Raw genomic sequence first — 17111 nt, forward strand, 5'->3', positions numbered from 1 at the left:
AATGTATGGCTTATCCTCATCCCTGACCAGGATGGCCTTACAGGCTCTGTCACAAACCTCAGCTCTACAGATGATCCAATTAGTTGTCCATTCATGGTGGTCATGTGGAAGGTGCCTGATCTCGGAAGATAGAGTTTCTTTATGACCTCTTTATGAATGTTGAAATGCAGTGTGGCACTGGGGCATATAAGGGAATGTTTGAAGCACAAAAGTATTTTCATATAGCCCAAAGCCAGACTTGGCTGGACCATCTTGGTGATGTCCATCACGGCTCTGTAACTACCTCTTATCTTGACCTTTCTGGCACAGTTTATCATCCCTGGCCTGGGTAGAAAATAGTCATCGAACTACTGAGGGGCTTAGCCAGTAAAGTACCTGCCTGGCATGTATAAGGCTCAGGCTCCTGCACCTCACAAACTGGGGGTGGCTGTACAGGAGTATAATGCCAGCTGTCAGGAAGTAGAGGCAAGAGCATCAGAAGTTCTAGGTTATTCTCGGTCACATAGAGTTTTCAAGGTCAATCTGGGCTACTCAAACTGCTGTCTTAAGGGATGGACAGATAGAAGGAAGGAAGGAGGGAAATAGTAATATAAAATAAAGGTAGACGAGGCCTCATGGGAAGGGCAATCAGGCATGAGTGGGTGAAGATGAGAAATATTGCCACAAGAAAGCAGCACTGATGGTCCTGAGTGCCAAGACAAGCTCTTCCTGTCCCTGGACCTCAGACCATACCAGGCTTGGGCAGGGACTTACACTTTGAAGTGCAAAGAAAGCCAAAGCTTAGCCATGAAAATAGAAATGTGGCTGACCAGGGCCAGTCTTCTAACAGCATTGACTGACAGTTCAGTTGATTGAAAGAGCCCAGATCCGCATAAGCCAAAGCAGTTGTTTACAACCCAAGCCAAGATACCGGGCCCAGCAAGGGCTTTCCACCTTGGCTGACATTGGAACTCCAGTACTAGACCAGTAAGATCCCGATCTCTGAGGTTGGAGCCTGGCGTGTTTAATGTTCCTCTTTAATGTTCCTTGGGTGACCTTAACGATTTCTTAGGATTACATATTGTGGGGAGAAATAGGCTCAAACGAAGGTAGCATCAAGCTGGCTCATACAGGTTATAACAGACGTCAGTGGGGTCAGGGCACCCCCTCCATGGCTCTAGTAGTCAGCTTCTTGAATCTTGCCCCAGAGGGAAGCAGACATTTGGGGAAAGGAGAGGCAGCAGATAGCAAGTTTCTCTTCATTTTGAGCCAGCCTTGATGTGGATTCCCACCTTTCCCTGCATACTCCCCCCCCCCCCACAGGATAGATCTCTAGTTACCTGGGCTCAGGTAGAGCTGACTCTGTTCCTGGATAAGCCCAAACCTGAGCCCCACTGCTATTGTGTGAAGGACAGAAGATCTAAGTGACAGAGAACCCCCCCACCTCCCCACCCCCCACGTCAGCTTGTCATTCCAGTGACAAAAGCTGAGGCAAGAGATGAGTCAGCTTTAGCTGTAAAGTGGGGAAAACGAACGAAGATGCAATAAACCTGGAGTCAGACTCTGCTTTTTAAACCGGACTAAGCGGTATTCAATTCTCCCCTTGGCCCCCAACCCCTCCTCTCTTTTCTCCTCTCCCCTTGGTCTCTGATCTTTCCCCTCCCCCTCTCTCCTCCTCCTTTGGGTTTTCAGGATAGTTCAGGGATAGAACACTCACTGTGTATACACGAGGCCCTGAGTTTGTCTCCAGTCTCCCAAAAGAGTGATATTCTCATATTGAAAACATTACTCTTTACCAGTTTTTAAAAATCGATGTTTTAATGGCTGAATTTCATTTGTTTTTAAATGATTCATCAAGAAATTCTTATTTAGGCATATGTTATGTTTGACTTGGTTCCAGGCATGAGAGTTAAGCCATAAGTGAGACAGACAGACAGACAGACAGACATGCTCTTTATTATTCGAGCGTGCCTCTTGTTGACTTATTGACAGGAACTGACAGCGAACAAATTAAATAAATGCTTCAGGAGACAAGCTCTGTAGGGCTGGCTGCTATCTATCAGTCTGTCAGATTACAGAGAGGGTGAGAGCTGCTGGTGAGGTGGCTCAGTGGGAAAGCATTTCCCACTGACCCTGAGTTTGATCTCCAGAATCCAGATGATGGTAGCAGAGAACTGATTCCCACATCTTGTCCTCTGAGCTCCACACACATGCCGTGGCACTAGTGTGCCCACACACACTCACACAAGCACACATTAAAACACACACACACACCCCAAATAAATAAATAAATAAATAGTATAAATTGGGGGAAGAGGGGCTGAAGAGACATCTCAGCAGTCAGGAGCATTTGTCACTCTCACAGAGGACCTGGGTTCAAGTGCCAGCATCTGATGGCTTAAGGCCACCCAGAACTGCAGTTCCAAGACATCCAATGCCTTCTTCTGCCCTCCAAGGGTAAGGGGCACTCGATGTATCCATACACACATGCAAGCAAATCAGTTATACACATAAAATAAAATAAACATATCTTTAAAAATGTGAGGGAAGGGGGGGGGGTCATTGTCCCCACACTAACCCCAAGGAGAGCATCCATTTTATAAATGAAAAATGACATTTTAGTGGCTATTAAAAATGTTGCACATTTCCCTATACCTTACTTTTCCCATGCCAATGTGTTTCTATTTTCCTTATAAATCATATTGAGTTATAACCAATTCTTTGTTTACTAAACTCTTAACCATTGGGCTCATACTGCAAGTGTCTTCCATAGCTAACACCTGCCTTTGAGCTAGTGTGATTCATTGGCACCATTGAAGAGCAGCTTAAATTTTCCATAATAAGCTTCACCAATTTCATATGTTGTGGGTTTCTTCATATGACCTTTAAAAGTCTTTTTCTACACTAAACCCAAACCCTCATGGCGTGTTCTTGTGCTTTCAGTTTTTTCATTGCTCGAGCCCATCTAGAAATCATTGCAGTGCTTGGAATGTATTCTTTTGCACTATGGAGTTCAGAAATGACAGAGAGATCAGTATTTTATCAGACCATTCTGATATTAATGGTTCAAGGCCCAAGCCAGGTGGTGGTGGCACATGTCTTTAATCCCAGCACTTGGGAAGCAGAAGCAGGGGGATCTCTGTGACCAGCCTGGTCTACAAGAGCTAGTTCCAGGACAGGCTCCAAAGCCGCAGAGAAACCCTGTTTCAGAAAAATATAACAAAACAAAACAAACAAAAAAATAGTTCAAGGCCCAGAAGCCAATCTGAGTTCTTTGGGAATCTCAGTGGGGTCACCCTAGCTATCCATGTACAAAGTTGCGAGCCGTTGTTTCTTTGTTGAGGTGGAGTCTCACTATGTAGCCCAGGCTGGCCTCCAACAAAGCAGCCCTGCCTGTTTCCGCAGTGCTCTGAGTACAAGTGAGTGAGTAAGTCACCACACCAAGCTCTAGTCATGTTTTTAAATTTTTTTAACAAGAAAAGATACAGATCTATGAGAAGAACTAATTACCAGCACATGTTTTGAGACTATAGCAATTATTAATCAAGTGGCAGGTACTTTCTTTCATTTAAAATCCCTAGGGTTCCCCCCAAAATGACTAAAAGGGCAAAAACTGGCAAAATGTATTAGTTGAGTGAGTTTTAACTCCTGTTAGAATTATATAATTTAAAACATAGAAAATGAATTTTGAGGGAGGGCAGTTTGTCCCTATTAAGGTTTTAAGTGTTCACATCTCTTGGCTTAGTCTCGGTGTTTGGATTGTATCCTGTGGATGCCATCACACAAGTACAACTAAGATGTGCATGGAGGACGGTCAGTTCAGTGAGTGTCTACTCATGATGACAAACAAAATACGGAGAACTAAATAATGAGTCAGCAGTTGGCTGGTGGGATCAATTAAGATCCATCTTTGAGGTGCCATGTCAGAGTTCAAAGAACAAGGTGCACGCTATAATAGTGCTGGCAGAGAGAAACCAGTGAACAGAGCATGGTGGAGACAGCATGCTGCAGAGAGCAGGTCATGGATGCTATCTATAAAGGACTTACTAACTGTGGTGCTTGTTGGGGTACTCTAGCATGGTGGGGTATTCATTTTTCTTTTCTAGTAGGAGTCACAAAAACTAATAGGAATTGTTGCCTAAAGAGTCAGCTAAACAGCCAGGTGGTGATGGCTCCTGCCTTTAATCCCAGTACTTGGGAGGCAGAGGCGGGTGGATCTCTGAGAGTTCAAAGCTAGCCTGGTCTACAGATTGAGCTCCAGGACAGGCTCTGAAGCTACACAGAGAAACCATGTCTTGAAAAACCAAAAAAGGAAAAAGGAAAAAAAAAAGAAAGAAAGAAAGAAAGAAAGAAACAGATGAATGGGGATGGTGTGATGAGAGGGGAAGCAACAGTTGGCTTAATTTTATTTGTATGAATTGTAGGAATTTTTCATTGTATGCTAGTCCATGTATCGATGATATTTATATTTTCTAATGCTGGCAAGTACTTATCTGGGTGGGGAATATTCTGAGTGATTGTACTTAATACTTTTCTGCATTAAAGTGTTTACGAATAATAAAGATTAATCAGATAATCAGTAAATGCATCTAAGAAACAAACAGAAGCACAGTCGGGCAAGGTCAAAACAGGCGATGATCCCTGCCTCTGGGCTAAGATCAGCTGTAGAAAAGGCACAGATGTCTCTGGATTCATGCTGGCTTCTGAGTGTTCACATTTTCTGGATGTATAGTGGTCTCGCTCATTTTTTCATACACCCTATTTTAAGTTTCCTATCCTACCATGACAATTGTCTTTAGGTGTGCCCTAAGCCCTGAGCTGTCCCATGGTCTGCAGCTCTGATATTGGATGGATGCTGCTTGTTAAGAGGTCCATGAAGTGTCCAGGAGCTCCGTTTCAAGGCTTTTCCTCCGGGCCTTGCCCATCTTCTTGAGACAAGACAGCCAGCTTGTAGAATGCCCTGTCTTTTCATCCAGACATCTGAGTTTAGGGAGACATATTCTAATATTCAGTGGTCCCAGAGTCTCTTCCATTCTTAGTGAATCTATGACCCTCCGTTGACAAAGGAACATTCTAATGGAATAGAAATATTTTACATTAGCTCTATTTATTAGGCCATAGTTCCCTTGAAAGTGTCTACCATTTTGTAGTCCACCAGATATTGCTGATGGTTCCAATACAGCTTTGACCTTTTGTGTTTAACACTGGCAAAACCTTACAATTTTATACAAAGCCTCCTTTTTCAGGGGTGGGTGGAGTCTACATTTAAAAAGAAAATGCGCCAATACCTCATTTGCTCTGGAAGGTGTTTGCATCCACAAGTGGAAATGTCCAAGTGGTGTGTATTATTATAGGTGGGCTGGTAGTCACTCTGGGCAGTGTTCTAGGGCCAGACTGACTTCATTTCAAATTCATTTGGCCACCACTTGTCTCTCATGACTTTGGGCACTTCTCACATTCACCAAGCTTGGTTGTGTTCATTAATAAAATTGAGGCAACTAAAGATGTATGTCTCAGGCTCTTCTGAGTGCTCTATAAAGAGCTGAAGAGCCATCCTTGCAAAAATGCCTGACACTTAATAAATTCTGCTGCTTTTTTGTTTTGTTTTGTTTTGTTTTGTTTTTTTTGAGATAAGGTTTCCCTGTGTAGCTTTGGAGCCTGTCCTGGAACTAATTCTTGTAGACCACACTGGTGTCAAACTCACAGAGATCTTCCTGCGTCTGCCTCCCAAGTGCTAGGATTAAAGGCATGTGCCACTACTGCTCTGCTATTACTATTATTATTATGCTTGTCCCTTGATATCCCAGGATCTCCCTGAATACCAAAATTTGTACATGTTCAAGTAACTTGAATAAAAGGAGACAGTTTTTGCGTAAGTCTGCACACATTCTCTCTTGGGTACTTTAATTGTATATTTATTTAAATATTTATTTCAGTGTGTATGTCTGTCTGTGTGTGTTTGCAACAAAGTGCCCATAAACAATTTGAAGCTAAATTGCTGTGGCTTGCATTTGGTTTGGCATTAATAAGCTACATACGTTAATAGTTCAGCATCACAGTATTGTATGTAACCCCTCATGATTTTTCTCAAGTTCCCTTCCAAAGGCCAGTTTTAAAGTTTGAACCAATTAGTGTATATTTTTTTTTGTCTCTTTCAAAGTCTTTTCTTGACCTTATAATTTGTCACAAGAAAAAAAAAATCCCTCGTTTTACCACAGATAACAACTAGAGGTGAGAATTGATTGCATAAAAGAAAAGTTATATAAATGGAAATGCCAGTCTAAACTAAGCCGTAGGAAATGGGTAGAGTTGTAGAATTTTCCTTGCCATGTGAAGATGCTGTAAGTTGAATGGGTGTCTGGTGAGGCAGTAATTTTGATGATAGAAGATCTACTTGTTCTTTTGGCTAAGCACCTCCCTCTGTGTTGGGTGAGCATGACTATACATGGTAATGTGTGCATGCATATTTGTGGCTGTGTGGGGAGGGAGGGGGCAGGGAACAGGCTCTGCTGCTGTTCTTCAATATCTGCCCACCTTCTGTTGGGGAGCAGTGGGGAATAGGGTCTCACACTAGCCTAGAACTTGTCAAGAAGGCTCAGCTATGCTACCTGGCCGGTGAGCCCCAAGTATCTACCTGTTTCTGCCTCAGTGATGGAATCTGTTGGTTTGTTTTGTTGTTTTGGTTTTTGGTTTTTGAAACAGGGTTTCTCTGTGTAACAGTGCTGGTTCTTCTGGAACTCACTGTAGACCAGGCTGGCTTTCAAGAGCTTAGAGGTGTGTGCCACCACTGGTGAAATTTGCTTTTTAATGCAAACTGTAGGTGCCTGGAGAGTAAACTGAGGTCCTCGTGCTTACAAGACAAGCACTTTACTGAATGAGCTCTCTTCGACCTTGGCTAATACTTTTTAAGGTTACCATTTAAACACTTTCCAATTTCTTTCTGTTCCTTATTTTTTGTGATATCCAAAAGTACACATACTACCTTGGTTTTCAATGTACCCATTTACAGATTTAAATACTGATGTGGTGGCTTTAATCAGAGTGGCCCCCGTAGGCTTGGTCCCCACTTAGTGGCACTGTTTGGGAATGGTTGAAGGGTATGGCTCTTGTTGGAGAAGGAATGTCACTGGGAGCAGGCTCGCTCTGCCTGCTGCCTGCAGATCAGGATGTACATCTCTCGGCTACTGCTTCAGCACCATGCCTATCTGCTTTCTGCCATGGTATTCACGGACTAACCCTCTAAAACTGTAATCAAGCCTTCGGTTAACTGCTTTATTTTATGAGAGTTGCCTTGGTCATTGTGTCTCTTCACAGAAACAGAACAGTAAGTAAGACAACAGGTTCACTCATTTCACAGCTAATGAACATACAGTGGCCTAACAAGCAGGAGCGGTCTCTGTGTTCATCTACTTCAGAAGCCTGAATGTAGTGAAGGCCTTGATTGGGGACCTTGTCATTCAAGCCTGGAGAGTGAGTTTTAATGTACAATGGCGGTGAGATAAGATAACTGAACTTGAATAGCGATAGGGCTGCCAAGCAAGCTCAACGTCTACTGTTAACTGGACAGGCAGGTGGGCAAGGCTGAGTGGGCACCTCCTTGACTATTTTGTGCTTTGTCACCCTGCTTCAGAGAACCCAACCTCCTTCTCTGTCCTTAGATACACAAATAGCATCAACAGAGTGCTAAACAGGTAATTATACTGCAACCATGCCTGCAGTGACATTCTGACTCTTTAATAGATGAAGTTCCCCCAATCCCCATTTGCATGTTGATTTTCCACAATTTAACTTTCAAGGGATATTGTATGTCTCAGTATAACCTATATAAAACCTGGGCACCCTGGTGATCCAGTCAGATTTTAAAATCACACAAAAATATGGTGTAGCCCCAGCTAAGACTCCTAGCAATAATGGAGAGGGTGTCTGAACAGGCCTTCCCCTTTAATTAGATTAGTGACTACCCCAGCTGTCATCATAGAACCTACATCCAGTAACTGATGGAAGCAGATGCAGTGACCCTCAGCCAACCACTGGGCTGAGCTCCTGGAGTTCAGTTGAAGAGAGGGTGCAGGGGTCATATGAATAAGGAGGGTCGAGATCATGATGAGGAAAACCACAGAGACAGCTCACCCAAGCTATTAGGAACTCACGGACTATGGAACCCTCTGAATGTGGGTGACAGTTATGTAGCCTGATCTTTTTGGAGACCCCTGGCAGTGGGACCAGGACCTATCCTGGGTGCATAAACTGGCTTTTTGGAGCCAATTCCCTATAGTGAGATACTTTGCTCAGCCTTGATGGAGAGGGGGGTTAGGGGGTGGAATGGGGCTTGGTCCTGCCTCAATCTGATACACCAAACTTTGTTGACTCCCCACACCTCTAAGGTGTGGATGGGAGGAAATGGATGAGGGATAGGGGAAGGGGGAGATGTGGGGGGGGGGAACAGGAGGGGGTGAGGGAGGGAGAACTGTGGTTAGTATTTTTAAAATGTAAATAAAAAAGGAAATACAGTCTAGTTGACAGGGTAATCCCAGCTCTCTGGTTGGACTCTTGGGGGAACAGCCATAGAGATGATTTTCATCAGCCACAAAACAGCAGCTTGAGACTCTTTCCCAAATCTTTCATCTCAGCCTCTTTATTTTGTACTTGTTTGCGGTGCTGGGCTTGAACCTAGGGCCTCAGCATGCCAGGTGAGCGAACACTCGGCCTCTGCACTGTGCCCCTGCCCACCTCTGTGTCATACTCGGACACCAATCTGTCTTCAAGTCCTTCCTGTCCTTTGCTTTTTCATCCCTCTCCCCTCCCATGTGGAGCCTCTTCCACCCCCATCCCCTTTCCAAAGGGAAGCTATTTAAAACTGTCCCTTGCAGTTTTCAGTACTATGCCTCTTTCTCTGTTCTGGGTTGCAAAAACCCTGGGAACAAGCTGGCAGAAAGTCAGAGCTACTGGTTCTGTGAGGGGCGAGGGACACAAAATCCCCTTTAGTTCACCAATGCTGGAGTTAAAGCAGGATTCCTTGAACGATCAGAGGAAGAAACTACATTTCCCATCTATACTTTTTTTTTTTTCTTGATATATTTTTCTTTTCACCATTTATATATTTCTTCTTTTGGAATCTCTAGATAGAAACAGTGCCTTGCATAGATCTTCTAGCTTCTTCCTATTGCTAGGCCCTGGGATGCTGTGTGTTACCTAAGTCAGGATAGGCAGGACTTCAGAAAAGGATATGGTGTATCTGGTCCTTGCAACTCTCCCAACTCAGCCTCTCCCTGGCCCTCCTCGCTTCTCCCTGCCTCTCCCTGCCTCTTCCTGTTCCTCCTGAGCTCAGTTTAGCCAACCCTTGGATCAATCCACAGGGTCACTATGGCAATGCTATTGAAAAGTTTTTGTTAAGTAGTAACAGACCTCCAGAGCCTCTGGCTACCACCATGCCCTTTGCAGTGCCCAGACAGCATCACATGCATCAGGAGTGGTAAGGAGACTTAAGTTGCAGCAAGGCATAGAGAGGCTTCCCTAAGTCCCTCTACTACGACTTCCCACAAGACTCACTATGTATGCTGCACTCTAGCAAATATCCCTTTCTACATCAAGAATTTGCAGTATTTATAATGTTGCAATACTTCCAGAAAATACCTGCTAGGGAAGCATATGCTTAACAGAAAGACAATGGGCATGGCTTGTGAGGCTTCCCAGACAGTGGGAGCACCTGGAAATCTTCCTAATGGATTGAGTTCATTTCGTTCCAGATGTCTCCTGGGGAGCACTGACCCTTCCAATGGTTGTTACCATTGTCCATTAGGCTTGCCCCTGCAATTATTACTTCTACTTTCTCTGTTTTCTTTCCCTGATTAGCTTTTTCAACCCTTTTCTCATATGCTTAGCAATAGTGATCAATATGGATCAATACTTCCGTCATTATGACACTCAGTTCTACTGACTAATGGCTAATGTGTATTCAATAATATATTTGTTGCCATTGATCACAAGTGCAAATTCATAATGCCTCTGAGTGAGAGATATGGATAAATGGGAACACACACAGAGGCCAGTTCATTCGTTTAGAGCTGTTCAGCAGGTGTCTATCACATGTGTTCATCATGCAGTGTCCTCAGCTTTAGCCAATGTCCCTGCCCTCTAGAACTCCATAGTTTTACAGAGGGTGAAAATTTCTAAGTTGATAAGTGAATATATAGCATTTGAAGTACTAATGTAGAAAGGCCCACATCCCTAGAGGTAAAAGATGGCAAGTTCAAAGTCAGCCTGTATAAAAAGACCATGTCCATAAATAAAGGAAAAATTCACAACCTATGGAGAAGGAAGAGAACGGAGAGTATGATAAGGTCTTGGGGGAGGAAGCAGACAAGGTTTTTGTATTGACAACACACTTCCAGCTGTGACATACAAGTCACTGGAACTAGCTTAAGCAACAGGTAGATGTTTCATTATTGATATTTAGGGACTCTAAGGATGGCTCTGGCTTTGTGACTGAGTAAATCTGGGGCCCAGACAATGTTTTAGTGTCCTGTTTTCTGTCTTTGTCCTGCTTCTTTCTGCATTGGCCTCATTTTCCCCAACTTGTAACCTGGCAAAAACAGCCACTCAGACAAGTGTCACCAGTGTTGTAGAGGAAAGAAGGGGTTCATCCTCTTGTCCTCATACCTGGTGTCTATCCTTGGAAACATCTCTTATCCATTCTCTTTGTGTCACTGGGCCATCACTTACACCAATCACCAAGATAAAGGCATATGACTTATGCAGGCTAACTCCTATGTAAGTCTGACTGGCAGGATGAGCAGGAGTGTGTGATTAACCCTGTTTGGTGTTCCATGGGTACCTCTTACACCTGCATTCCTCAGAGGAAGGATGGTCAAGAAGATAAAGCCAACAGCAGGCTATCATTAGAGCATGGTGGATATTTAAGCTGTGCTTTCAAAGGCGAATAGTTTTTGTCAAATGAAGCAGTAAGAGGCCTCCATTATTGTTGGAGAAAGCAAAAGGATTAAAACCAGGAAGACATGTGCTGGCTCAGCAGGTCAGGAAGCTGCAGAGTTTGTTGAGGTTGAAGAATATGGACTGAGGGTTGCTCCTTATGGTGAAGATGAAGGATACAGGACCACCTTTTAGGCCATGCTGAGGAATCTGGTCTTTGCAGTATAGCAGTATAGACAGTCTGGGTTTTAGGTAAAGGCTAAGGATGGCTGGATTTCCATAGTAGAATATTGCTGTGGCCTTCTGTAGAGACACATGCCTGTAATCCTAGCCCTCAGGAGACAGGGGCCAGAAAATGATGAGTTCAAGGACACTCTGGTCTACACGGTGAGACCTTGCCTCAAAAATAAAGAAGAGCATCCCTCTGATAGCAATTATAGACAGAGACTTGGTTAATGGGGGCCAGTAAGGAAATCACTACAGTAATCCAAATAGATCTTAGGTGTAAGCATTGAAGTCTGGTATGCTAAAGGTCCTAATGTAGAATGTCTACATTGGTGGCATGAAGAAAAACACACAGAAAATGGGGTGGGGCCCACAGGACACTTATCTTCCAAGAAAGTGAATATAGGATGACTCGAGGGAGTGATGCCACTTGCTGAGATGAACACAGAAGGACCAGATGTGAAGAGAGGGTGAGGGGGATGAGTGAGACACCAGCTGCTTGTATTCATGGAAACAGAACACTGGACTTGCCAGCCATAGCTGTTGAAGGAGGCTCAGTGTGGGCACGTGGAGCTCAGAGGCAGCGGCAGGATTATGGAATTATGGGGTTGATGAGACCAAAGGTCTCAAGAGTTCTTGGTTTGCTTTTGGTTTAGGAAAGAAGAAATCTGGATACAAAAGCTAGTCAAGTGGGAAGCAGGACTGAGTCTTCGGCGGGCCATGTAAGCAGGTGCCTGGAACTAAAAGTGTGTTCCTCTATGGCATCCTGCTCGAGTACCTGTGATTTGACTCATGCCTAGTTCTGAACCGAGGTGGATGGCATACTGTGGTGGCAGCGTACTGTGATGGCCCATCTTGCTTGTCAGTTTAATAGGTACTAATCCTCCCATTCAGGGACTGGTTTGTCAACATGAGGGTGTCTTAGGAGTGAGAATTTTCCATACAAATAATGGTACAGGGGTAGGAACGCAAAGGAAAGTTTTGGGATGGACACATAGAACATGGGTGTCTTATGTACATAACATACTGTATCTTGTTCTGGATTTAAATTTGGGATTCCTGCATGTCTTGATAGGCAATGATAATGAATGATAAGGTCTAATAAATTTGCTCTTTAGAATTCTCAGGGCCTAGGTGGAGGTCCTTCCTTATTGTGAAGTATCTCAGAGATGCTGGGAGGTGGGCTTTTCCTACTAAGCCCTGCTTTGCCTTTCTACTGTCAGAAACTCGAGGCTTTGGGGCATACTTTGGGACTCTGTAGCATCTGTTATGTGCTATTGATTGGAGTCCTTTGGAAAATTGTTCCTAAACACCCCAGGTCTGGTTTGGTTATGAGATTCTACCCCTACTTAGATATTGCATTCCAGTGGCTCAAGATTATGAGCTGATATTTCTTGAAGTTTATGTGTTGCATGCATTACATTGATTTGAATAGCAGTAATATGATTACGCCCCCAGAAACATGGCACTACTTAAAAGCAAAGCTTTCATGAACACCAAGTGTGGCAGCCAGACGTCAGCATCATTGCATCCCCCCAGGGTTTGGCTGTTATGTTGTGAAATGCCAATATGTCCCCCCTAACGAGTTTCTCCCTATGTCTGTGAGTACAGGAAAGCGATCCACTGCTGAGCATGTCTCAATAAAACACCCTGTATAGCTCAGCAGCAAAACACTGGCAAGTCTGCTACGGGAAGGGCAGGCCCTCTCTGTTTTTATGAGTCAGTCTCATTCCTATGCTGTTTATTGTCTGCACTGGAAAAGTATTGAGAAAAAAATGTGAAGTGTGCATTCCAATGGAGGAGTTACGGTAGAAATACATCCCTTTCAACTGTGTTTCTAGGCATTTCCTGGAAATGAATGTGGCAAAGCAAATAACAGTAGACAGTGGTGAATGAATGCTTGCTGCATGCCAAGCATTGTTCCGGGCTTTCTGTATGGATCATCTCACTTATAAGACACATCTCAGCCACGTGGCTTGGGCAGTCTCCATTCAGGACCCCCAGAGGATAAAACTTACTTAAAAGGCACATAGTAATGGGCAGGGACAGCACTTGAACCCTGGCAGATCCTTGGTGTTTTATTTACCCTAACCTCAAGCAAGCCCCACCCACATGAAATGCTTTGCCTACAAGGCTTATCTAAGCAGGAACCACCTCTCTCATTTGCATTGTTTGGTGTGTCCAGCTAGATGATTTATTCTTCCAAATGTAAAATTGCACTATATTATATATGCATGTGATTTGGGTGAAAAGACTTCAACCCTAAAAGCTCCACCACCTTTCTTTTCATCCTATGTGCAGTTTGTAGCAACACTGAGACATTTTTTATTCTTTGTCTCCAAATTAGCCCTGCACAACACAGAGAAGTGTGTGTGTGTGTGTGTGTGTGTGTGTGTGTGTGTCCATCCTTCTGAATGAAATTGTTTCTCATGGAGCCCACCGCAGACCTATTCCGAGAAGGCTGCTGCCTGCAATCCACCCAGCAACGGTGAAGCAGGTGACGCTGTGTGTGCCCAGCCTCTCTGGAAGTGTCTGCACAGATGTGTACCATTTCCACTCCCTCTCCCTGCCTTCGGATTCCTGGAGCCAACACCCACCCACTCTGACAGCATCTCCTCTCTCTCTCTTCATTTTCAAGGAAAAAAGAAAGAGGCAGACAGAAATAGAAGGGAAGAGAAGGCAGCTCGACGAGCAAGTACTGCTGCTGCAGCATTCTAAGGTAAGCAGCCAAGCGAGCGCGCGTTATTAGCCTGCAGATCACACCTCTCAGAGCCGGGCAGAACCTGCCCTGCATTGGAGCGAGCACAGTGCAGCACCGCCTGAACCAGCCTGAACCAGCCTTTTCCACGCAGCCAAGAGAGTGTCTCTTGGCTTTCCCTGTGGTTTTTCTCGGATTCAGGCATCCTTAGAGCATTCTGATCTCTACAGGCATGAGACACCACTGCTACTGTGCAGCACGCTATATATATATCATCTGGATGTGAATTCTCCACATGGTCCCACGTTGTTTCCCTTGTGTATTTTGTTCGGAGGCTCCAAAGGCTGCACATCACATAATGGACTTTTTGGAAATGAAAATGAATCTTTCTTGCTGGGGTGGGAAGGGGAGGGAGAGACGAGACAGTGTGATCTAATAAAAGGACAGTATTGCATGTTTCAGATTGTTCATCTATTTTATTTTGACTTTACTGTGTTGGAGATGTCCTGTTAGAACAAGCGATTCGTCAAACATGACTTTCAAATGATTTGACTTGGTTCAGTGTCTGTTGGACCTTAATTACAGAGAGAGAAGGAAGGGGAATGTAGTGAGCTTTCCCCTTTAAAACATAATGCACTTAAGCATTGTAATTGATTACAGTAGAGGAGACAGCTCTGTCACTGTCACAATCGCCCCACCAGTGGCTGAATGTTGCTTTCTGCATGTCCAGATAATAATGTGGTCATGTTCATGGACCAGATGGGAGTTGTTGCTTTTTTTTTTTTTTTTTTAAAGAAAAACCTCCTGCTGGCCTCAGGTTGCTATGACCTTGTGTGTGCAGAATTGCTTATCTTGGAGGACTGATTGGGAGGGGGCTGTTTGAGGTGTCCTGCCACGTGTGCATTATTGGGACTTTTTGAAACCAAGTGGGCCTTTTACCCTTGCATGTCTCCTTCTTTGGAAAACCAGGTTGTGCTAAATGAATCCTCAGAGTAAGAATCTTGAGCAAGCTGGCTCATGGTTTCAAAGAGCAATCTGACCTATATCTGCTCAGCGTACTTGTGAGTTCACCATGAACTCTAACAAGAGACGTGTTCCAGAGGAAGAAAGGCAGCATGGCGCTGATTGTCCATTTCTCTCTGTCCTGTCACTCTATCTCCAGCCTGTCCTTGTAGTGACATGCACTGTGTTCAGACGCTGTCACTGTCTTCTGACAACAGTCCTGGGGGAGGACCAAGGTAAAATGAGAACTATCTTTCTAGGGAGGTGGAGCTTACAAACACTAAGATTGCACAGGCCAATCTGGAGAGAGCAGAGTCTCTGGCCCAGAGTGCAGGCAGTTCACCCCCTGTGGAAGAGAGAACTCGGTTAATTATGGGCTAAAAGGAGAACTTCCTGTTAAAAGTGGATGCTTCAGCCAACAGTCCCTCTCCTTTCAGCCTCAGCACAGTACAATACTTTTGTGTTCCTTAATTCAAGCTCAGAGGGTGAACATGTCACAGACCATGTTCCTTTCTTCTCCCCTGTCATCATTCTGAGTGCCGGATAAGATGTCAAGGACTCATTTATTGCTGGTGTTCAGCATAGTCTTACACTGGTCTGTTAATATTCCATCTATCATTTCTCATCTTCCCATCCATCCATCCATCCACCCACCCACTTATCCATCCACCCACCCACCCACCCTCCCACCCATCTATCCATCTGTTCGTCTGTCTGTCCGTCCGTCCGTCCACCCATCCAGTTTTAAAAAAAAAAGCAATAGAACTCCATTTTATTCGAAGAAGTATTAAGGTTCCATAAAGGATTGGCATGTGAGCATTGGGCAGTTTCTGAATCTGGCTACCAAGTGTACATGCAACACTTACATTGTGGTAATCTGGCAAATAGGGGATGGGCCGAAGGTAATTGGTAGTTTAGTTAGCAGAGACCAATGCATTGTCTTTTCCTCTCTTGGGAGAAGGCTTGTGTAGAACGAGGATGAATTACTTGCCTCGAAAACTAAAAAGGAAAGACCCAAAGCTCCAAAGGTGCCAGTGTGCATCAGAGGGGTATAAACTAAGGAAGCAGGAATATTTATAAGACAAGAAGAGGCCTTACTGTGCTCACATAAAGCAACTATGATTCTGTCTCCCTTCGTCCTGAACACAGCCCTCCTAAAGTAGAGGGCTGACTTCCACAGAAGGAAGAGGGTGCCTGACTGGGGAACAGAATCACTTCAGCCACCAAAAGAAGGGAGTGTGTTCCACTTTAAATGAAGTGACTGTTGGCTGAACTGAGTAGTGAGTCATCTTTCCTACCATCAGTCAGTTTCCAGCTTGGTGGTCACTGCCTAGGCGGAGGAAAATGCGCTGAGGTTGTACTCTTTCCCGTGTGAGCTTCTCAGAAGAGAGCCACTAGGCTCCTCCCAAATGCCAGGAGCCTCCACATCCTCCTGTCCACTCAGTAATTCGCACCATTTCTTTGAAGTACCTAGCATGTGCCTGGGATTTTAAATATAAACTCTCAATAGTCATCACAAGATAGATGCCACTCTCCTCATCTCACAGTCTGCAAAAGCTCATGGTGGCAAGGGATTTGCTCAGAGGCACATAGTCTGTTAAGTTGGGGCTTCTAAGTTGATCCCCCCCCCCCCGCCCCCGGGCTGTCTGTTTCCATGGACAAGGCTCTTCTCAGGACACTGTTCTCTTTGAATGGATGGGTCCTTTCAGATGATTTGCTAGACAGGTGCCAATTGCTGTCACCACTGGCTGTTTTACTCTCAGAATATTTTTATGGGATACAGAAGATTTGAACCATGTGGAGACATGTCAACATGATTACTATAGGTTTTGTAAAGTAGTAAATATTAGGAAAGATGTCAGCAATTGACATTTAGTTCACTAATTAACAAAATCCCAGACATTCTTGGAGAAAATAAATATTCTCTGTGCAAAGCCAAATTAGAAAGGCATTAAGGCTAGGTTTCATATCTACTGTGATACAATTTTGATGTTCTTTGTATGCCTCTCATATCTGTAGTCACATATATTCACATATCAAATGGATTATGGATGGTTATTGTCATGCACTGAGATATGAATTATTTAGGCAGAGCTACTGGTCTCCTGTCAAAACAAATAAATAGAAAGCAAGGCAGTGGTTTGAGCAGGGGAATGTTTGCTGAATATTCTTACTCATGGCGACATTTAGGAGTGCATGGTAATGCCACAGAATAGAGTACCATGACTTCATATGGCAACCGTGGGCAATTCTGTAATGAGACTGATGACTAGAGTAT

At 44.2% G+C, this 17111-nt stretch overlaps 1 protein-coding gene across 5 annotated transcripts in view; it reads left to right on the forward strand.

Moving 5' to 3' along the window:
* Palm2akap2 (PALM2 and AKAP2 fusion) overlaps window positions 1-17111 on the forward strand; it is a 452528-nt gene that overhangs the window by 198220 nt on the left and 237197 nt on the right. For all 5 annotated transcript variants that reach the window (XM_051187834.1, XM_051187835.1, XM_051187833.1 and 2 more), the window contains exon 3: window positions 13772-13852. In XM_051187834.1, the coding sequence (XP_051043791.1) occupies window positions 13772-13852 (81 nt within the window). The remainder of the gene's footprint in view (window positions 1-13771; window positions 13853-17111) is intronic.

This window comes from Phodopus roborovskii, unplaced genomic scaffold (genome assembly GCF_943737965.1).
Source record: "Phodopus roborovskii unplaced genomic scaffold, PHOROB, whole genome shotgun sequence".
Taxonomy (NCBI): Eukaryota; Metazoa; Chordata; class Mammalia; order Rodentia; family Cricetidae; genus Phodopus; species Phodopus roborovskii.